The sequence below is a fragment of the Amblyomma americanum genome, chromosome 9 (assembly GCF_052857255.1).
Source record: "Amblyomma americanum isolate KBUSLIRL-KWMA chromosome 9, ASM5285725v1, whole genome shotgun sequence".
Taxonomy (NCBI): Eukaryota; Metazoa; Arthropoda; class Arachnida; order Ixodida; family Ixodidae; genus Amblyomma; species Amblyomma americanum.
Window position 1 is genome coordinate 147489149 of NC_135505.1, and position 22906 is coordinate 147512054.

Below are 22906 nucleotides of genomic sequence, written 5' to 3' on the forward strand. Positions count from 1 at the left end.
CATGTTAAGGATCACCAGGTGGTCGAAATTATTCTGGAGCCCTCCACTATGGAACCACTTTCTTCCTTTCTTCTCTCAGTCCCCCCGCCGCGGTGGCTCAGTGGTTAGGGCGCTCGACTACTGATCCGGAGTTCCCGGGTTCGAACCCGACCGCGGTGGCTGCGTTTTTATCGAGGAAAAACGCTAAGGCGCCCGTGTGCTGTGCGATGTCAGTGCACGTTAAAGATCCCCAGGTGGTCGAAATTATTCCGGAGCCCTCCACTACGGCACCTCTCTCTTCCTTTCTTCTTTCACTCCCTCCTTTATCCCTTCCCTTACGGCGCGGTTCAGGTGTCCAACGATATTTGAGACAGATACTGCGCCATTTTCTTTCCCCCAAAAAAACCAATTATTATTATTTCTCTCAGTCCCTCCTTTATCCCTTCCCATACGGCGCGGTTCAGGTGTCGGCCGAGTATATATAGCTCAAGACATATACTGCGCCATTTCCGTTGCAAAAAAAAGGAAAAAAAAAACCCGCGAAAGAGAAAATCGAAGAAAAATTTTCAGGGTCGAACTACTGGCATGTTCCCGCACAAATCCTTTTGAGGGCAACACCAAGAACAAATTTTGCACAGAGCTGACATTTGGTGGTAAGGTTTTTCTTATAGAGTTGAACCCGAATATATAGTACCTGGATATATAGAATTGTCGTTTATATCAGTCAGAACATCGCGTTGAAAATTGTTCACGTTTATCGAGCTCGCATCCGCCGTAACGTTCAGTTCTTCGGTCATGACGAAACTTGTAGCGCATTAGGACGGAACGAAGACGGTGTTGTATAGACCTTTTCAAAAAGAGGTCGAAGGTTGTGCTCGTAGTACTGGGAAGAACTGACGATTAAGGTCCCCCCCCCCCCCCCCCTTTCTCCCCACAGCCCAGAAAACCGGTCTTCGACGGAAATCCGCCTGGTTGGGTTTTTGAAACAAAAGTTGAGATATACTGACGCCAACCACTAGTTTGTTTTCAACCCAACGCTTCGGGAGCAACTCGGTACCTTCTTCAGAAATATAGGACTCCAGGAAAGGTCCCCTCCGTGTACGTTAATGGAGTTTGTAACTTCTTAACAAAGGGAAAGCCAAGGCAGCTCCGTGTAAAGCCCCTCCATGACGCTACCGCTCGAAAAAAACGTCATGGAGGGGCTTTAGCAACGTGCTGCTGCTGGCTCGCATTTCAGTCACCACTGGAGAAGGGACTGAGTTGGTCTCGAAACGTTGGGTTGAAAATAAATTAGTGGTCCTTGTCAGGGTTGTGTGCACTTTGCCGTTGTCATGTGCTATATTCTATACAAGCCAAACCGGGAGGTGCTTGAATAGGTTAAAAGAAACCTTTCAGGACACTGTGAAGTGTGCAAGCCAGGTGATTGCACTCGGATTTTCAATTATTGGAATGTAATATACTGACACATATGCTAAAGGCTGAAAGATTATAGTGCGAGCATTCTCTCTGTATCTTTGACAGAGAAAGAGATGTGGTCCCAAAGGCATGTGTCAATCATAGAGGAAGAACGTGTGAAAATTGGCAGCGGAACTGAAACCCGCGGGGTAATCAACTAGCAAATACTTTCAAGAAATATCTAGCAAAGACGTCCTTCTTGCTGTAGTAAGGAGACCACCCACAGTACATGACAGTAGGTAGTATGTACTCAAAGTACTTAAGCTCGTCAACAGAGACCGAAATTTCGTCTGTAATTTCAGTTAAAGAACAGTAGCGCCTGTGACACCGTTGTTGTTGTTGTTTCCCTCATAAAATGGCACATACCCACAAGGGGGGGAGGGGGGCGAAGTTGGTTGCTGTCAAAATTACGATTTCGCTTATCATATGTGTTTAATATTTGTATCTCTACCGCGGCAGCTTCTCCGAGAAGCTACAGAGAGCAAAAGTGTGCCAACTACACGAGAAAGGTTACAAGAAAAAAAATTAGGGGTGATCAATTTGACTGATGCGGAGGAAATGCGACAGCATGCTTCTTTCACTCGGCATTCACTTCCAGTCCTGATCCTATTCTAATTCTGATTCTCTTCGAATTCCGACTAGCAACTGTATGCATTGGCCCAGCACTACGGTCAGCGTTTTTACCAGCACTGCGACCAATTTGAACGTGCCACAACAGCAAAGAAAGGATGTACGAAAGCCGAAGTAAAGCACGGCGCGCGGCCGCGCGCAGAGCAGGCGGACGACGATACATCCACCCACCTTCCCTAGAGGGCCAGCTATTGGACTAGTCCGCGCGTGAAGTAGATGCGATAAGTACACCCCCCCGCGCCCGCGTGTTGCGGTCGTCCGTTGTGTCGGGTATTATTACAACACATTTTTGCTGCATTCCCCTCCCGCTGTACTCCTATCTGAAGGAAAGATTAGCGCTGACTTCCGCAATACGTGGCAACGGGGGCGTATAAGCTTTCACAGCCGTGACAGCTCTTTCGCCGAGGAATCCGCTTGCCCGCTCCGCCCGCCCCTGGTCACCACACCTACCCATGAGTCCTGGGACGACCGGCGACAACCGTAAGCCTCTCGCCTCTTTCTGCGTATACTGAACAGTATTCCGTGTAGTGCCTTTCGTGTTATGCACGAAACTAAACATGGTATCTAACGAACGCTGCATTTACGCCCGAACCCGACGTGGCTGTTGCTGCACACGTCGGGAGACGCGTGTTGCGTTCAAGTGACGCCTGTGTCAAGGTAGATGTATACTGGTAGCGAAGGCTCCATAGACGCCCATTGGTCCAAAAAATGGCGGCTCATGGGCACACCAGCGTTCCCTGGATTTTGGGGGGCAAACTACGCAAACGTGACGTAGAATGACGTCACGCATACGTATGCTTTTGGCGCGAATTATAAAGCGGTCTTTCTGTAGAAACCGCGTTTTCGAGCCCGTATCTCTCGAAGGTTGCTGCCTTTCAGCGCGCCCCAACCTTTACCAGTCAAATGTGCTCGAGTTCCTGCTAGTTATGGCCTTGTTAATGTGCAATTGGGAACGCAATGAAAGTGACTGGTAAAGGAGGGGCAGCAGAGAAAGGCAGCAACACTTCCAGACACTGGCGAAGCATGCATGATTCGTAGTGCAAATACTGGTGCTAGTACTTTTGAGAGCTTTTGAGTACAGCAAGGTATGATGCACAAAACACTGGCTCAAGTGCACAGTTCGCAATAGAGTGTACGGCAAGTATGGCAGAGTAGAGTGTACGGCAAGTTTTCATAGTTTCATATTCATTGTTTATTGCAGCAACCAAACAAATACAGTCACAAAGCACACCCTTGGCACACAAACAAAAAATACATGTCACAGGCAGCACAAGCAGTATTGTTTAAGTTGGCTAATCATCTCAATAGTCACAGTGCAGAAGGAAAAAGCCCTGAAGTGCCACGAACGTTGTCAGTTAGGAAATTGAAAAGTATAGAAAACAATGCTACGACAGCTTCAATTGAAGCAAACATAACATGACATAAGTAGGCGCATCAACACAGACCATAGAGCACACTGGGATTATTCTTCACATTTAATTTCTTCAGCTGAAAGAATATAGCAGGTGCGTTTACATCTGCAAGGCAATGTTAAAGCCAGCTTTAGCACCCTCAAACGTGCTCAACGTAGGAGCAAATACCATACATTGAGCCGGCGTACCATCTCCAGAGTACTTCTAGTCGTTAGCCGGATCAATTTGAAGTAATTTTACGTCAACAAAAGTACACATGAAGTACAGCGTACAGTGAAGTGCAAGGACATTCGCGGGGCAAGGACATTCGCACACCTCAGCACTGAAAGTGTGTGCCCTGCAGTGTAGTACATAAATATCCCCGAAAACATGAAGCCAAGTACACACGAACGGGTTACAGCTATGAAACACGAGCGAACAGCCCGGCGAAACCATATCGAAGCTATCGCGCATACCTAGAGCAGACGACACACCTGTGAAAGTCCAGCGGGAATCGGTGTAGCGTGACACCAATGGTACTATCCACGCTGTCGCAGTGTACCACGGAGCATCGTTTCTTCACATGCCGCAAGCTCATCTTGAAATGAAGCGCTAAGCGCTTCAAAAGAAGAGCGCGAAGCGTGCAAAGACGGAAAAAGACTTCGCACTGGCCGCACGCCGAAGGAAACGACAAAACCGAGAAAACTGCCGCAGCGGTGCAGCGGGGTGCAAATCTTACCGAACGGTGACAAAGAAGCGACGTGCAAGGACGACGAAAACTTCGCAAAAGGAGCATTTTGAGACCGGCGAGCTAAATTTATACGCTTTACCAGGCGCGCCATCGCAGACAGCTGGCGATAAGAAATCGCTTCGTGAGCTCCCGCTACTGTGGCCGGGTTAGCCGGGTATCGAAACAAGGCCTGCAAAGACGCGCTGTAATGCACCGCTCACTCATGAATAGGGGGCAGGTCAAGAGTGTTGCAAAAATACAAAATTTGCCAGGTTTTAATAAAATGACTTACCTCTTTCATAAAACAAGGTGCTAATATATTTTTTCTTTTCTATTGGCAGATTACATTCCAATTTTGTAGTTTTATCATTTCTTTATATGAGTGTTTTGCCCCCCCCCCCCCCCCCCCCCCCCCCATCCTCTGGTTGTGCTGCAGTCGCGCTAAACCACTTTTCGGCCCAGCCTTCGCCACCACTATAAATCCGCCTTGCCTGTGTGCGGTTGGCACTCGCTCTCCTCGCCTGCCGCGCTCAGAGTGAACCCCATAACAGTCAAGCTCTCTATATATATATACATAGAACTTGGCTCAAGTTTCGATAAAGACCTCTTCATCCTTGCTCTTGAGACCGGGATAAGATAAACCAATCCTCGCTGAAATTGTGTACAGCGTTACAGAAGAAGGGAGCATGCTGCAAGTGGAATACATCAGTGGAGTGCATATTCAATTTTTCCCTTGTGTTTACACCATTGAAAGAAAACGCCACCCGCTTCTATAGCGTTCACTTGCTGGTGTTACCAACGGAGAACGCCAACATGCCAACAATGTTAAAGCGACTGGGAGTCATCAATTGACAGATGCTTCAAGGAGGCGTTGGCGTGGCAGCGGCGCCACGAATGCAGGTGGCGGTGTCAACGAGGGATCCCCCTGTGGTTTAATGGGGTTGAAATGGACATCCGCTGCCTGGGAACATTCCTCGGCACCGTGGTTCTTATTAGTTCACGGCGCCGGACCCACACGGGACGCAACGACGTGGTGTCGGCGGAGGCGGCGGGCAGCGGTGCTGCGAGTGATTCACGGCGGACGCGGCTGTATTATGGACGCCGATTCGACGACGCGGCCTCAGTGAAAAGCTTTTTGCGCTCACATTGTTTGCGCTGCCAGTGTTTATTTTGCATTGTCTTTGCTGTTGTTGGCCTTACTTTTCGTTTAAGCATCCTGCCGGTCTTCTTTGACAGAAGTATAATAACTTGAAAAAAAAAAAAACCAGTCACAAAAGACAAGGGACAAGAGAAGGAGTGTACACGCCACAACGACTGGTTGTTGTGGCGTTGTGGCGTGTGCCAGTCGTTGTGGCGTGTACACTCCTTCTCTTGTCCCTTGTCTTTTGTGACTGTTTTTTTTCAAGTTACTATGAACCAACTGGCCCGCATTTCAACCCTTCTGCAGAAGTATAATGCCGCAAACTTTTGTACCACTTGTTTGTTCGAGTTCAAAACAGTTGGCGGGCGGGAATATCACTTTGTTATTGGAGATGCGATCAGCGTTATCTGGAAGAATTGCAGCCAGGCGCCACTATTTCGACATTATTCTGGGTTGTTGTAGTTGTTTTTAGCGCCTTATCATGAAGGTTCCTCTTCGATGACCACCGAGAACGTTTGTTGCTATCGGCGTCGCCGAATTCTTCAGTTGATTTATGGGCGATAGTCAGTTCAGTAAATAAATTACTGCTGAAATACTTCGTTTCATGTCTCCTTCACTGCTTATAATTTCACAACGGAACAAATAAAACTTGGTGGGTAAAATGGTGAGATATGCGGTTTGCAAAAGCAATGAGATCGTCCTGCTGCTATTCGTGGTGAATTTGAACGCAAATTTCGTCATTGCACAAGCGACTTTCAACTGTTCTGGACAAAGGTGCTATCAGTGGTTTATTTTTAAAAATAATAAAAATTGCAATTTAATACAAGAAAAGATGGGCGCTGCAGCCACGCCAACCGCGTGTGGTCTTTCTGTATACAAAACGGCAGCGCACCTGAATTGTCATGATGTCACGGGTTTGAAAGCGAAAATTTCACACCTATTATGGTTTCCTGGAAAGTATCATTATGCGTCCTGCTTTTTTAAAACGTTTTTTTTTGTTTTAAATATTACCTACTTTTATGTATTATATATTTTATATATGTATCTATATAGCGCCCCTTCCGAGCGTTCTTCTGATTGATGTATGCGGCTTTTGGAAGCGTAGTGCAGGAGGTGCGACTATAGGTGTGGCGCATGCCGAGGCGTATCTAATTTGGATAATAAAGACGGTTGGGGAACGTTTGACACAAGCGCAAACGGTTCAGAAGCAAAGCTGGATGATTTTGCCAGCCAGACCATGAGCGTTTGACACCACGTTTTTTACACCACGGGATGTCTGTTCTGGTGTAGGGGACTCGGAAATCCGGGAGCTCCTTTCTGCAAACAAGGTGCACCCGTGCTTACCCGCGTACAGTGGACAGCACCTGCACTCATAACGCGAACATTCTGACAGAGAGATGCCAGGTCGGGAGCAGAATTGGGGAGAAAGAGCGACACTTGACCAAAGATTCGTTAGAGAACCGATGTTTCGATGCTGATCCGACACATTCTGGTTTCACTAGTTTGGAGCCAGATGCGAATGTTGGCTTCGACCGGTTCTCATGACGTCGCAGTTGCAGTGGAGCAGAGGCTGAGCAGGGAAAGGAAGGAGATGGTCTTTTCTCCCCTTGATGTGGGCTGTTGCATTGCCACAGGTAGTTTTCCGCGATTGTATCGTGAAATCGCAGGTGATTGGCAAGTGCCGCAGTAAAAGGAGGTTAATCGCTACGTCATGACAATCAGTCTACGCCATTAGCCCTGTTTACATGAACCAGCGTCGGGTCGATTCGAGGGTCGGGTTGAGCATGCTCAATCCAACTCAACCAGTGCGTGTTTACATGAAATCGATTTTAGCGATTCGAGACCGGTTCAACTGTAGCGACACGAAGCGTCGAGCAAGCAGTAGCAGCCTCCAAGACTGAGGCACGGCATCTCGGTCTCGGAGGCGCGACGGCGCTCGTCAAAAGCAAGTTCGCATTTATCCTCTCCTCTCTCAATAACCCCTCTTTTCGACTCGACAGCGTTTACAAGCACATAGGGTCAGGGTCGAGTTGAGTCACCTACCCCTTGCGGCAGAATTTACTGGACCCGACCCGTCAACTCCCGAGTCGGCGCACGTTTACATGAACCCAGTACCGTTTTTCGGCCCGATAACTCAACAACCAGGCGTATTGGGTTCTTGTAAGCGCCGGTATTGGCTCGAGGGCCTTCTATGAGGAATATTTGCAGCTGCATTCTTGACTTGTATTGGCACCTGGGTCACTGCGCCCCTGCGCTGGGCAAGGAACAATGCTGTTCTCCCACACTGTCCTGAATAGGGAGCCCCTTCCTGTGTTTTGGCACTAACAATGCCTTATTATGTGGCTGCCGGGAGGAGAAAGGGGTTGGGGTTTGGGTGTGGCCTTGCATCGCACTTCCTTTCCGCACCAAGAGCTCGAGCAAAAAAGAAACGCAGAAATCCTTTCCGAATAAAGCCCAAGCAAGAAAAAAGGAAAGAAAGAGCTCAGGTCCGTCCAAGTTCTGAACTTCTGATCAAAAACCTGGGTACAGTGGCTGGAACTCTAGCCACTGTAACCTAGGCGCACGAACGCAGACAACCAAGAGGTTGATGGTAGTGTGTAGTAGCGACAAAATATTCTGACACCAGATGGAGCCATCTCGCGATAGTTAAATTTGGCGCGAATTTCAAATCCCCGCAGGAGGTATATTCACAACTTTCAGAGCCCGTAAAACGCAAACACTAAGCTCGATATGGATGAAAATTACGCTTGACAATCAAGAAAGAAAAAGAGGAGGAAATGTTGCGGACTAAACTGATATTTAGCTTAGTTTTTTCACGAGACGACATGATAGACCGACATATCTAAATGTGCAGTTTTTCTGGATATTTACCTCTGATTTGTAAAAAAAAAGGAAACTTAAAAAATAGTACTTGCACACAACATTTCCTCCATTCATTACAGAAGAAAACGCTAAAAACAGACTTTATGAAATTCGAGCCATTTTTAGACACGCTACAGCTTCTGAAAGTTCCTATGTATTAGCTATGAACCCTGTCACTGGCGGGAAGAAACCTTGTCTTCCCCACAGTGAAACCATCTGCGAAAGTGCAGCGGCAGCCTTTCGTTCCCACGGAGCGCTGTGCAGTGCAGGTGTCTGACCTTGGACGCCGACTGGGCCTCCATTCGTGCTTTTCACCACTGTTGCAGGGACAGCACGAACCATAACGTGCCGGAAGTGGCGAGAGAGCGTTGTTGGGGGCGTCCTGGTAGGCGGATCCTAAAGACTGGACACGTCATCGACATCACCGTGATTGGACGCATTTTAAATGAACTAAATTCCCCAACTAGGAACCTGGGGACAGGGGACCCTATTTAAGCGGCAGTTGGGCATGTGATCGACCAGCTCCCGATTCACAGTTTTGAACTCTGTAAAAATGTAAATAAATCCTTTTCAGTCTCTCCTCCACCTCGAGGCCCATCTCGTCTCTTCGTCACCCCGTAGCAGAAGACTTCCGATCCGGAACCCGTGGACCTCGACCTGGTGAGAGACGGCCCAGGCGAATCAAGGGCACACCTCCAACACTGGCCACAGACTGAAGGGGGTGGGGGGCTGTCCGGCAGAACTGGTGAGATGAGGGTCCGAGGCCCTCTGACTTCAAGGTCTGCCTGTCCTGCTGCATACAGAGTTTAGGAAAAGTGAAAAAAAAAAAATTCCGCAGTCACTGCTGTTCTAAATGGTAGCTGTGGCTGTGGCGCTGGGAGTAACGAAGAACGACGCTCTTTTTAAACAGAAATCAACGGAAAGTAATTATTTTAAAAATTGTTGCTCAAACCGGCACACCTACTGGCCGCCTCTGAAAGCTCCGATAATATGGGATGTGGCGTCAGCATTATTCTACCCTCGCACGCAGGCTGCGGGCGTCCTGCCGGAGACGGTCTGCGCATGCGCGCGGCGCGAGCTCCGAAGCTCTGATCTGTCCCCGCGCGCGCTACTCGCGCCATGGCGTGTCGGGAGCAGGTTCCGGTTTACAACAATCACAGGACCACAGGGTTCGCTCCAACCATTTTCTATCGCGGCTTTAAGTTGTCAGCTTATCCTGCTTCTTTTCTTCACTGCGAAGTTCATTCAGTAATACCGTACTGTTTTCTGCACGGCTCGATATCCCTTTCAGTTCCTGCAGCTTCTTTTCGTGACGGCTGACAATCATTCCATATTTCTGTCGTCGCAAGAGGGAGAACGAGCCTGCACCAGCTACTTGGAGATGCATGCCCGCTTTCGATGCCTGGTTCGGGGTGCACGGCGCTATTCTGGCTCGTACGCCCCGGCGCGCAGCGAAAGTGTCCAGCGAGTCGGGTATCCAGCGTGCCTCGATACATGTACGCGCTTAAAACAGAAAATGGCCGCGCCGGAGGATGGCTCTGGATTCTGGCCTGGACCGCATGAAAGGACGCATCAGACATGCCTTTGCTTCCATTTCGCTCGGCTTACCCGTGTCCACGTGCAAGATTCTCTGCCTGCATATCTCATGGTTGTAGAATTAATCAGGAACCCCTATCGTCTGCAGCAACGGTGAAACAAAAAAAAACAACAACAAAAACAACAACATTGCGGTGAGATGGTAGCAGCAGTAGAGCTGCCATCTCGACGCCTCCAGTGGAGCGAGTGCTGTCTGGTCAGGAGCGAACCTGCGACGCTTCGGCTGACCCGCAGTAACCGCATTGACATCTGGCTTCCTCGTATGATACCGCACCTAAAGCATCGTTTGATATTTCGCAGCCACGGTTCGTTTGTACAAGGGTCAGCATAAACACCGTATTGCGCATCTCCGACGTTGTTAAGTGCACACCTTTATAGCGCACGCTCATCGGAGTCGAGTCGTATCTCCGCTCGTGCCGCCACCCCTACTTATACTTTGCAGTCGATGACGCTCGTCGCTCGAAAGCACGGTACGGGACGGGGAATCGTCAACAGCGCACTGCCGGCCAGCTTCTCAACCGCGTTGCTGAGGGCAGGTGTGACGTCATTTCCGCCGGTTCGGGGCCCGGCTCTACAGAGTAAAAAATTTCACACCCTTAAAGGGTGCATAATTCCATGCACATCCTTACACCTGACAAATTAGGAGTTTTTATTACACATGCTCCCATCCTGCACCCCAAGAATTTCTGAAGTTTTCATGAACGGGTGCATGTGGCCTTAATACTCCTGGTAGTGCCGTCGAGGTGCAAGGGTGTAGGGTGCCTCCATGGAGGAAGGAAAGAACTGAGAACAGGCGGTTACATCACATTTTTTTGAAGCCGGCTCCCCTCTGCTCCCCCTCCCCCCCTCTACTTGGCCGCCGTCTCAGCGTGCTTGCGCATGCGCAGCAGACAATGCAGCAGACGACGCCGCTGCGCCCAACGTTACTATTGGCGGCGCCGGCGGCCAATTACTCCCGTAGTCCTTGCGGAAGTGCGTGCAGCTCGGATAGCGAGGGTCTCATGAGTTTTCCTTCCTCCATGGGTGCCTCAATAAACGGAGCGCGGAGTACGGCCTCTCAGAAAACATTAAAAATACAGTTATCAACTCAAAAATAACTGGAATGATGACTGCGCTTTAGTACGCTACAACTAAAAAAAAAAATTGGCGGCGGTTTAGCTTCGGTTAAACCTGGAGTGTCGCGATCGCTACAGTTGGCCGATTGGAACTTGGTCACGTGACCGAATACGTGATCAGCCACGGCACCGCGCCGCCGGCAGCTGCTCCGCACCACGTGACAGCGTGGCGGCGCAGCCACAGGGTAGCGGCGCCGCCACGCTGAAGGCTTGAAATGCCACCGTAATCTAGCTATCGCTACAAAAAACAGTTGGTAACATTGGGGTACAGTCCGTGGCGTCCTGTATCACTCCGCTGTCCAATCACAACTGTAAACGCAATCGACTTTTAATATTGTAAGGCAGGTATATTGAAGAAGAAGAAGAAGAAGACTTTATTTCCACCATGTGCAGTACACAGATGGAGGACGACGGAAAAAAAGCCGTCAATAGGCGGCTTGACGAGTCCGTCGCCCCACTTAATGAGCAGCGTTTGGTCAACAGCAATCAATTCATACAGTCAAACAAAAGAAAATGAAAACACTTGATCAGTGCAGAACAGAAGCAAAACAGAGCGGTCCGAAAAATGAAATCCCAGGATAAGTAAAATCAGTCATTCATCCTCAGTAAACATAGAGCGAAGCTTAGCAGCGGAGCAAATAAATAAATCAAAGTTAGTAGACAGATAATGGTTTAACAGTGATGGTAAAGAATAACATAGGCGTTCCATGCCAGAGTTCAAACGGGGTGCAACGATTTTCCAACATTCTCCATGTCTTGTAGCATAATATTGTTCATTCTTTTCTAAATATGCCAGAGTACCAAGGTTATGTATGTTATATCTTACTTCATATTTAAATCTAGTACTCAGACGGTAGAGATATAGTTTATGAGCCGTAATGACATGCGCTCTATGAAAAAAACCTGCAGTTGTTGCATTATAACCGGCGTTGTACACATGACGTAGGTATCGCTTCTGCATGACATAAATTTTTTGTAGGTTAGAGAATGTAGTTGTACCCCAGACAAGTTGGCAATAGTTAACATGTGAATAAAAGAGTGAATTATAAACCAATAGTTTAAGTTTTGTAGAAAGAATGTATCTGAGACGACCAATTACTCCAGTTATCCGAGCTAAATTTGTCACTAGTAAGTTCACATGAGTTTCCCAGGACATGTGAGCAGTAAATGTCACACCAAGGCTTTTGAAATGGTCAACAATGTCAACAGGACGAGAGTTAAAAATAATATCGGCATGAGGAAGGAGTGGCTTATTCTTTGCCCGAAAGATAACGGCTTTTGTTTTATTTGTGTTAATTGTCATAGAATTATAGGACGACCATTGTTGTAGTTGAACTATTGTGTCATTGCAACTAGAGATAAGTTGATCGATATTATTACCAGAGAAAAATATGCTAGTATCGTCTGCGTATATGATAAATTTGGCATCCTGGTTAATATTAACAATGTCATTTATATAAAGGTTAAAGAGCAAAGGCCCCAATATGCTACCTTGTGGGACACCACAAGCCAGTGGTAGGACTTGTGATCGAGAGTTATTAATTTGGACTACTTGTCGCCGGTGGGACAAATATGACCGTAGTAAATGTAACGCACATCCACGTACACCATAAATATCCAACTTATTCAATAAAACTTCATGATTGACCAAGTCAAAAGCCTTGGAGAAGTCAACAAATAAGCCAACCACGATTTTCTTGTTCTCAAATTGTGTTAAAATATATTCTTTTTGGTGAAGCAAGGCTAATTCAGTTGACATATTCTTCCGGAAACCAAATTGGTAAGGTGTTAATACATTGGAGGTTTCGATGAAATTCAAAACCCTGCAATGAATTATTTTCTCGAAAACCTTTGAAAAAATCGGCAATATAGATACAGGCCGATAATTGCCCAATTCGTTTCGATTCCCCTTTTTAAAGAGCACTACTACTTTGGCAACCTGCAACTTTACTGGGAATATAGACGTAGTTAAACACATATTAAAATATTCATAAGAACTGGTGCAATTACATCTGCGACGTATTTGACGGGTTTTATTTGAATTTCATCGATATCCCTACTGCTGCTGTTGTTTAAACTTCTAATTGTTGAAATCACTTCCTGCACTGTGACTGGCTGTAAAAATAAAGTTCTATCATTCCTCCTGTTCATATATTGACATGCGTTGTGGGAACTACCTGGTGTACTCATATTTGTGAAAAAAGTGTTGAAAGCATCAGCCAGTTCCGCCCCTTGCAAGTTCTTGCCCTTAATAGTAAGTTTGGACATGCAGCTCCTGCTATTACCACGGCGTAGTAACATATTTAGTTTGTCCCAAAGCAGTGCGCTCGGTGCATTTTTGACATCCACAAAAGATGAGAAGTAATCTTTGCGCGCAATGCACAATTTCTTGGTTAGTTTGTTTCGATATTGTTTGAAAATCGTCAAGTCATTAAGATTACGCGTGCGAAGAAATTTTCTGAACAGTCTGTGTTTTGTTCTCATTTGTTGGTAGAGTTCGTATGTTACCCATGGTTTCCGAATTTTCCTATTTCTTTGGCGCTTTTTTACTGGAAAGTGAACTTGGTAAAAACCTTTAAATATATCTAAAAATGCATCATAAGCATTGTCAGCATCGACCAAAGTCAGGACCTTTCGCCAGTCTACTTGAATCAATTCTTTTCTGAATGCATCGAGAGCCGCGTCAGTTACTGGCTGGTAAAGGTTTTCAGCAGGCGGATGTTTAAGAATGCTGGCAACATCTAGGCAAAAAAACACCGGAAGATGATCACTAATAGAACATGCTAATGCACCAGCTTTTACATCCGATAATACAAAATTTGTTATGAAGACATCCAATACTGACTGGCAATTAGTTGTTATTCTTGTTGGATTATTTATAACATTGTTAAACCCATTTGACAGCAAAATATTGGTAAAATTGGTACAAACAGGAGTATCAATACCCATATCAATGTTGTAATCACCTGCAGCTACCAACATGCACCTGCTTTCCACAACAAACGAAAGAAAGCTTTCATAAAATTCAAGAAATGTTGGAACATGCCCACTTGGCGGCCGATAACAAACCGAATACAGTACTTTATCCGCAAATAAAGATAAAACTTCGTAATCGGGAGTTACAATACTGAAAGCGTCTACTAGTTCGCAGTCCATTTGTTCTAAAGTTAGAACTGCAACACCACCACCGCGACCACAAGGTCGGTTGAGATAATGTGTATTATAGCCTTCCATTCTAAAAACATCACTCTCATTTTTGCTCCATGTTTCACTGAACATGACAACTGAAAAATTGAAAGAAAATTGGCTAAAGAATTCATCTAACAGAAGTGCTTTGTTTCGGACAGATCTGGCGTTTAAATGCACAGATTTTAACGCATGACGTCCCAAATGAGATACCACATTGTTCAAGTCATCTGGTGAATAGAAATCGTGTTCATCCATCTCTAGCTTCTCTGTTCAAGAATGATACTGGCTGGGCGCATCATTTGGGCAGAAGGCGGTCGAGGTCATCACGGCTTCTAACGTGAATTGCGTTTGCACCATCAGACATTCTCAAAAGAACCTTTCCATGCGTATGCCACACGTATTTAAAACCAGCTTCTTTGGCCCAGTTCTTTGTAGCTTGCAGCAGGTCTCTGTTGTGACGGGTCAAGTTTTCCTGGATGAAGATGCGTGGATGGCTATCATTTAGCTTGCTCTTTTTACTTAACCAAGATTCCCTTGTCGACTGCCTTGTGAAACGGACGATTATTCCGGGAATTTTGTCTTTCTGTGCGGGTAGCCTGTGTACCGAGGCAATGTCATGCTCGACCAAATGTGGCGTTTCCAGCTGGTCTGCAACTCCGTTTAGCACATTGTGCAAGTTTTCACCTTGCACGAGAGGCACCCCATGGATTTCTAAATTAGGCTGCCTATTTCGGAATTCAAGTTCGTTCACTTCCCGCCGAAGCTGAGCCTGAGCAGATTGGTTCTCATCCTCCTTCATCTCCAGTTCCTGTACCTGCTTCCTAAGTACCTTAATTTCATTTTCCTGCACGAAAATAGTTTTTTTCAGTTCCTCAAAAATGGCAGACATGTGCGTAACAGACTCCTCCATAGTTTCTACTCGAGCGGCGAGGGAAGGTAGGCATTCTAGCTTTAGATTAATAGATCCAAGGATAGCTTTTATATCCATGTCAGTCTTGTTTTCATCAGTGTTGCTACCACCTTGTACCGAGCTCCGGCAATTTTGGCATCGCCATGTCTTCTTTGCAGCTTCGGATTTTCCTTTGAATGACTTTTCAGCTATTCCCGCGCATTTTCCAAAATGGTATTCGTGCACACACTCAGAACAAGCTACACGCCCCTCATTTTCATGGAATGCTTCATCACAAGTGAAGCAGACATGGGACATTGTTTCCACTACAGCAGAAAACCACAATAGGCCCGGCAATACAGCAAAATATACAAGTCTTTGGCAGCGACAGCAGCACAAGCACCACTACGCGTACATTAAATAGGGGAACAAACTAACCTGCACAGTTGAAATAGCAGATCAAGAGATGTTCGCTGGATGCTGCCGTCGCTGCCAAATGACTGCCTCCCCGTGTGCTCTTGATTTATCCGTCAGGCGCGCAAGCGCAGTAGGGGCGTGCGGCGGTGATTGCTCCGGTGATCACGGCGGTGACGGTGTACGCGGCAGGGGCCTGGGCGTCACACAGCTCTCGGGAGAACTGTGCAGTTCGAGCGGTAGAAAAAGCCAGGCAAATCCGCAATGTCCGATGGATCCTTCACCGGGCAGCGCTTGACAATCCGGGAAATGCCAGTCGTATCTGCACAGTTGAAATAGCAGATCAAGAGATGTTCGCTGGATGCTGCCGTCGCTGCCAAAAGGCAGGTATCAATATTCTAAAGCTTTTTTTTTCCTGGGATTAACTCATTGTTTTGGCAACAAACGTTTTAACAATAGACTACTTTTTTGTCCTGCTGGAATTCTGCGCGGCCGTCCTGAATGTGGGTGGAGCTTAACTGCAGACTTAAGCTGTATCCGACTATACAGGGTAATATGTATCTTAAGGACGCAAATGTATATAGTGCTTTCTCGATATTTTCAGATTTTTTTTTCAGAACCCAAAAATCAACGTCCATGGCGGTGGTGTCTTACTCTATGCTTTTGAAAAGCGCTAAAACAGATATTACTCAACGCTTCAAATTTCCGATGCGCAACCCTTGTGAAAAGTTATGAGTACTCATAATGTTTCTAGCATGAACGTTGCTTGCTAGTTGAGTTAACTGAGCGACTCACCTCACGCCCGTCTTGCAGCGGACCACAGGATGCCGTCAACACGTTGGGTCCGCTGCTACCAGGACAACATTCCTGACAACGCGGTCGTAGGTGGTACGGACAAAGGAGAAGACCTGTTTGTTGGACGAGCCCGTCACAATGGCGGCCTGCTCCCAGGCAAGGTGCACCGTTCTCACCGATGCTGCTACGTGGCCTATTACGGCCGAGAGCACAAGTACGAAGATTACGAAGTAAGTATTCTCTTGTCTATTTTTAGGCCGCCAAACTGTATACTCGCGTTTAGTATAGTATAAGGGGGTTTTAACGTCCCAAAGCGACTCAGGCTATGTGGGACGCCGTAGTGATAGGGCTCCGGATAATATCGACCACCTGGGGTTCTTTAACGTGCACTGACATCGCAGAGCACACGGGCCTCTAGAATTTCGCCTCCATCGAAATTCGACCGCCGCGGCCGGGATCCAACCAGCGTCTTTCGGGTCAGCAGCCGAGCGCCATAACCACTGAGCCACCGCGGCGGCTATATACTCGCGTTCCGTTAGTAGCTTGGTGACGTATGAATGCACACGCACACAGAGTTCGTGTTGAGAATTTGAGTGAGAGAGAGAGAGAGAAAGTGGCAGACGAAAGGCAGGGAGTAGAGTCACTAAATAAAGACTTAGAGTACCGGCACTCTTTTCTCCTATTGTTCTGTGCCGCCGCTACGATCATTGGTCAGTTTGCATCACGTGATATTTGTTTACACTGCGACGGTTCATGGGGGCTGCCATTTTGTGGCTTATGCGTTTTCAGTCGGGCAACTGTAGTAGTCCTAGTGCTGCCGGTGACCGACTCAGTGACCAGGGATTCCGCGTGTAGCAGCATTTCAGCTCCGCACGACGAAAGCATAAACTGAAGGCAACAGCTGTACCGTTTGCATCTGAGCGGCTCCATGCCGTACGGCTACGATCCCCGCCGCAGCGCAGGGTGGCTAACAGCGTTGTTTACAAAATGGCCGGGCCAAAGTTAGCGGCGAGGTCGCCGAAGCGGCAATCTGGCAACAGTGATAAACAACAAAATGGCCGCCCCTGCTTACCGCCGTGCTGCAGTGACGGTACTCTAAGTCTTTATTTAGTGACTCTAGCAGGGAGGATAACCAGAAGAATGTTCCGGTTGGCTACCCTGCACTGGGGGAGAGGGATGAGGGAGGCATAAAAGAATAAGAAGAAGTAAACCAATTCGGCACGTAGCAAGCACGACTAGCAATGACGCACGCACTGTAAGTCACAGGCCACCACAGCTGTAGCCTGCACACCTTGAGGGCTGCCGACTGCTGCGACCTGAGGAGAACAGATCGACAGTCCTCCATCACTAACAAAGGCAGTCAGGCAGCGCAGACGTTCCAGTGGGAAGAAAGGCTGCCTGCTGTTGCGGCTGCTCATGTGGATGACAACGTAAGGCATCCCCACGAGTTCTCGGAACGATGAGGCTGGAGGATGCATAGTTCCAGCTATTGAAGAGGTGCAAACAGTGGATTGAACAAATCCAGCATCTGCAGTGCATTCTGTGCAGCTGGCGCGTGCAAGCTGGAAAGCAGCACACGCATGGCATTCACGATTGCTTCAGCACTGCAATTACTTGATCGTCTGCGACTTTGGCTGGCTCCTGAGCTACTACCCGACCAGCAGTATGCTCAGCACACTGGGTGTGTTCCATCACTGAGGGTGTGTAGTGCTTCGGGAGCGATGTCCAAGTCACTTGCCGGTGCTGGTCTTGGACCGGAGTTGAGACTTGCGCTTGATCAGCAATAGTCTCGGAACTTTGCGTTTATACGCAATACCTGCTTGGTCCCTGCGGGTGTGTGTAGCTCAGGCAGGGATAAATTTCAACGCACGTGAAGGTTGGGCACTTTCGGCACGTGGTTAGGCCTTTTGTCCCGAAGCCTCACCAGTGCCGGAAATGTACGAAGACAGGACACGTGAGTATATTGTGTGCAATTTCTTCATCGTGTGCCCACGGTGTACTCAGCCACACAGCGGCGATGCTTAATTGCCGGGCAACAGTCTTTAAGTGTGCCAATTGCCGCGGCCCTCATAACGCTGCCTGAACAGATTGTCCTAGCCTGAAAAGGGAAGTGCGATACTTGACCAAACGACAAGACAATTCCACACACAGAGAAGCCGCCGCTAAGGTACGACGACGTCGCCACCCTCACCACAGGCCTTCCAAGAGCGTACTGACCATTGAAAACGATCGTCCAGGAATTTCTGCAACTTGTCCTCCCCCTCTGCATACCACTCTAAGGAACGAGAGCCATATGACTGGCGAGGCTGTTGTCGCAGACGGGCAATGGCCGAGAATTTGAAAGACAAAGAAAGTACATAAGGTCCTCGGGTGGTTTCATTCGTACAGCCGAGCAGTGCAGAAAAGACAATGGGGTAGGAAATCAATGAAGAGGGGCAGTTGGAAGACTTAGGACGGGGGGGGGGGGGGGACGGCGAAAGAGGCGGGAGGGAATGATGAGTGCGTTCATTTGGATCTGCGTAAGAAGTTATGAATGAGGGAATGGGTAGAGGAGGTTGTATAGACGGAGCTGGAGGTTGACCTCCTCGATGGTGCGGCGCAGGAAGAACCTCTCGGACGCACTTTCCTCTCGAGAGTTTGATTGCCTCCTGAAACTCGCGGATGATAACCTGGCAGTGGTCACAGCGAAGTGTTGAGCCCATTTCCACAGGTAGGCTTTATCGCAAAGCAGATTTCGGTCCCTCGCGGATAGATTTTCTATCGAGAGAGGGACGAGGTGACTAAAGACCCGTTTCGAAGCATTTCCTCAGAATAGCCGAGCACCAGGCAAGGAAATTTTGCACTCATTGGAAAATAGGTAGGTGCCTGGCGGAACAGGGGATCGAGCCCAGCACTTTCCGAATGCGAGTCGGATGCACTACCTCAAGGCCACCGCTTCGGTTCAAGAGAGGGCCGTCCCTATCAACAAGGGAATTTCCCAGAACGCGCTGGGTCATCTCATCGGGTCAGCTCATTACCGTCAATCCCTGAGTGCACAAGGATCCAGCAGACGTAAGCGATGGAAGGCTGTAATACCCAGACTGCTCGTTCGGCCTCCGGCTTAAGTGAAAGGGGTACAGGCTGAGGTTATGCATGTGTGCAGGAAGCGGTTTGGGAGTCGTAGTAGGGCGCATACTCTAGGAAGGAGGGCACAGGACGAGCATGTGTAATGGCAAGGAACAAGGATTCCGGAGGGTGAAGGTACGGGAAGCTGGTTCGAATTTCGGATGTGAGGAATATACGAAAAATACGCGACAGACCAGCTTCGGTGAAGGCGAAACGCGGAAACCCGCACGGTGGCTCAGTGGTTAGGCGCTCGCCTATACTGAGCCGGAGTACCCGGCTTCAATCAATCAATCAACTTTATTCAGCATTTTTTGTCCTGAAGAACAGAAAAAAAAATGCTAGGGTAGGAGCAAAAAGCCACAAACTCAGTAGCTTGACGAGGCTCCCACCCCTAATTGACAAGGCCAACAGACTGTCACGTTATTACATATATATATACACGCACACACACACACACACACACACACACACACACACACACACACACACACACACACACACACACACACACACACACACACACACACACACACACACACACACACACACACACACACACACACACACATATATATATATATATATATATATATATATATATATATATATATATATATATATATATATAAAAGTATGTAATGGAATGTGCAGTGAGACAGGTGCTATATCTGAAATAGTTTTGATGTGAGAAATGAACATGTATCTGTGTTAACTCGTCGCAGACTATTTATACATATGAAGATTACAATTCAACGCACAGAAAATGAAAGAAACATATCTAGCAGGAAAACAAAAAAATCGCGTCAACAGCTCCAAAGGGTCAAATATAATCGGGTGTACACAAGTTCACATAATAGAAGCAGGAAAATAGACGATGATAAAAAGATACAATACATCCGCAATACAAAAGCAGTTTGTGTCGGAGAAACATAATTAAACTCATATGTCTTCAAGAATAAGGTATTTCTGCCACTTGTATTTGCTAAGGTTATGTATATCTATATTTTTATTTTGTACCTGACCGCGGCGGCCGCGTTTCGATGGAGGCGAAACGCTAAGGCGCCCGTGTGCTGTGCGATGCCAGTGCACGTTAAAGATCCCCAGGTGGTCGAAATTATTTTGGAGCCCTCCACTATGGCACCTCTTTCTTACTTTCCTCTCTCACTCCCTCTTTTATCCCTTCCTCTATGGCACGGTTCAGGTGCCGAGATGCGTGACAGATACTGCGCCATTTCCTTTCAATAATAATAATAATAATAATAATAATAATAATAATAATAATAATAATAATAATAATAATAATAATAATAATAATAATAATAGGTTTTTGGGGAAAGGAAATGGCGCACTATCTGTCTCACATATCGGCGGACACCTGAACCGCGCCGTAAGTGAAGGAATAAAAAGGGAGTGAAAGAAGAAAGGAAGAAAGAGGTGCCGTAGTGGAGGGCTCCGGAATTCCGGAATAATTTCGACCACCTGGGGATCTTTAACGTGCACTGACGTCGCGCAGCACATGGGCGCCTTAGCATTTTTCCTCCATAAAAACGCAGCCGCAGCGGTCGGGTTAGAACCCGACCACGGCGGCTGCGTTTTTATGAAAATGAATAATAATAATAATAATAATTGGTTTTGGGGGAAAGGAAATGGCGCAGTATCTGTCTCATATATCTTTGGACACGTGAACCGCGCCGTAAGGGAAGGGATAAAGGAGGGAATGAAAGAAGAGAGGAAGAATAGGTGCCGTAGTGGAGGGCTCCGGAATAATTTCGACCACCTGGGGATCTTTAACGTGCACTGACATCGCACAGCACACGGGCGCCTTAGCGTTTTTCCTCCATAAAAACGCAGCCGCCGCGGTCGGGTTCGAACCCGGGAACTCCGCATCAGTAGTCGAGCGCCCTAACCACTGAGCCACCGCGGCGGGGCTGAAAATGAAAAGCCCATTTTTATTTTCAACGCGGATGACAACTGAGCGCGGTGCTGGTGCAAAGAACTCTGTACGTCAGAAATTATACTGTGGTGTCCTCCTACACTATACGGCATCTCTTTCGCTTCCTTCTTTCATTGCGCCCTTAATTAGTTCCCTCACGGCGCGGTTGAGGTGTCCACTGAGAAGTGGTTACTGCGTTTCTTATTTTATTGTGTAACCAATCTATTATCATTATCACGAGGGTAGTCCGAAGCATACGTGCAGAATGGCTTTAGGGTGGGACGCAGAAGTTTTCGGCGAGACTTGATATAATCAGTGATAAGTTATACTGAAACCATTATTTTTGAAACACTACCACAGGTGGAACTGACGTGCAAAGGTTGAAGAAATGCGAAGAGCATCTCTTAAGGTAGTACTCTGAGGGAATGCTGAGGCTCCTCGCACGTACAAGAATGGCGCTGGAGACTTGAAGCGGCCGTTTCCTTACAAAATTTTCTTGAGACTGTCTAGAGACTGTTCATAGACTTCTGTCTATAAAGTCTATAGTCCCTGTATAGGCAGACCCTAGAGAACAGTCTACAGACAATACAAATCCTATAGACAGTCCTTAGAAAGTCTATAGATTTATGGCCATACACTTTTAGTAGGCTTTTGTCTATAAACAGTCTGTAGCCTACAAATAGACAAAAAGAAATGTCTATAGGAAGGCAATAGATTCTATTAGATGCTTATAGACTGTCTATAGACCATTTTTATAAGGGTTAACGACATTAGTGGACCAAGATGGTAGCATCCAAGAAAAACGCTCATTGAGCAGTGCACAGAACACACTGGATCCAACAGGTATTGAAGAGAGATTCCCACACACCCACTGATTTTTTTTACCTCCCCCCTCTGGCAGGTCCTGGTCAATGACGGCGCTTCGTTGACATGGGTTCGGGATTCCAATGGCAGCGTGCCGAAAGGAGCCATCCCGGGTGGCCACAGTGCAGACGGCGAAACGCTCTACATCGGCCGCTCTCGCCATGAGGGCACGGTGACTGTGGGCAAGGTCCTCCCGTCCCATGGGTCGCTCTACCTCGCTTACTACGGCTGCGAACATCGTTACAATGGCTACGAGGTCCTGGTCGACGGCAGCATGGCATAACAGGATGCGAAAAGGCGTCACGGGTCTGCACGCACGTCGTAGACCATTGACAGCAACCGACACAGAGTGGATGCCAGAGACCCGGCCACTTTCTCGCTTGTGAACCAGACGACGGGAAAGCATGGCACAGCGTCGTTGAAAAAAAAGCATCTTCTGCGAGCCTGCTTTCGCATAATCCATTTATGTCTGAAAGCCTTAATTGTAACGCAGTGTTGCCTTGACATAATACATGCCGTGAAGTGATACTAGCGCATGAAAAATAAAACAAATAGAGTGGGCTGCTCTGGCTGGCTTCTGCCTGTGCTCTCATAGTACCATACACGCGGGGACATGAGATTCACGCAAGCAGATAAAAAAACCACCAGGCGACCATCAGAGATGCTCTTAATTTCAGCCCTATAGTTGGCTGTTAAACGCGGTATTCATACGATGTTACTACCCGATAAGCCTCCAACACGTGGAAGCCTCACACAGACTCCGAGTAAAGGGCGAATCTCTATCCTATCTCTATCTTACCGATTTTTCCTGAAGTTTT

The 22906-nt window shown here is 47.4% G+C and overlaps 1 protein-coding gene across 1 annotated transcript; it reads left to right on the forward strand.

Annotated features, from left to right (window-relative positions):
• The first annotated feature begins 2291 nt into the window (after positions 1-2291).
• On the forward strand, positions 2292-22655 carry LOC144104818 (natterin-3-like). The gene is made up of 3 exons (XM_077638018.1): positions 2292-2544; positions 16205-16416; positions 22126-22655. The coding sequence occupies exons 1-3, from the start codon at positions 2517-2519 to the stop codon at positions 22369-22371; spliced, it is 486 nt and encodes a 161-aa protein (XP_077494144.1). The 5' UTR covers positions 2292-2516; the 3' UTR covers positions 22372-22655.
• Positions 22656-22906: the final 251 nt, after the last annotated feature.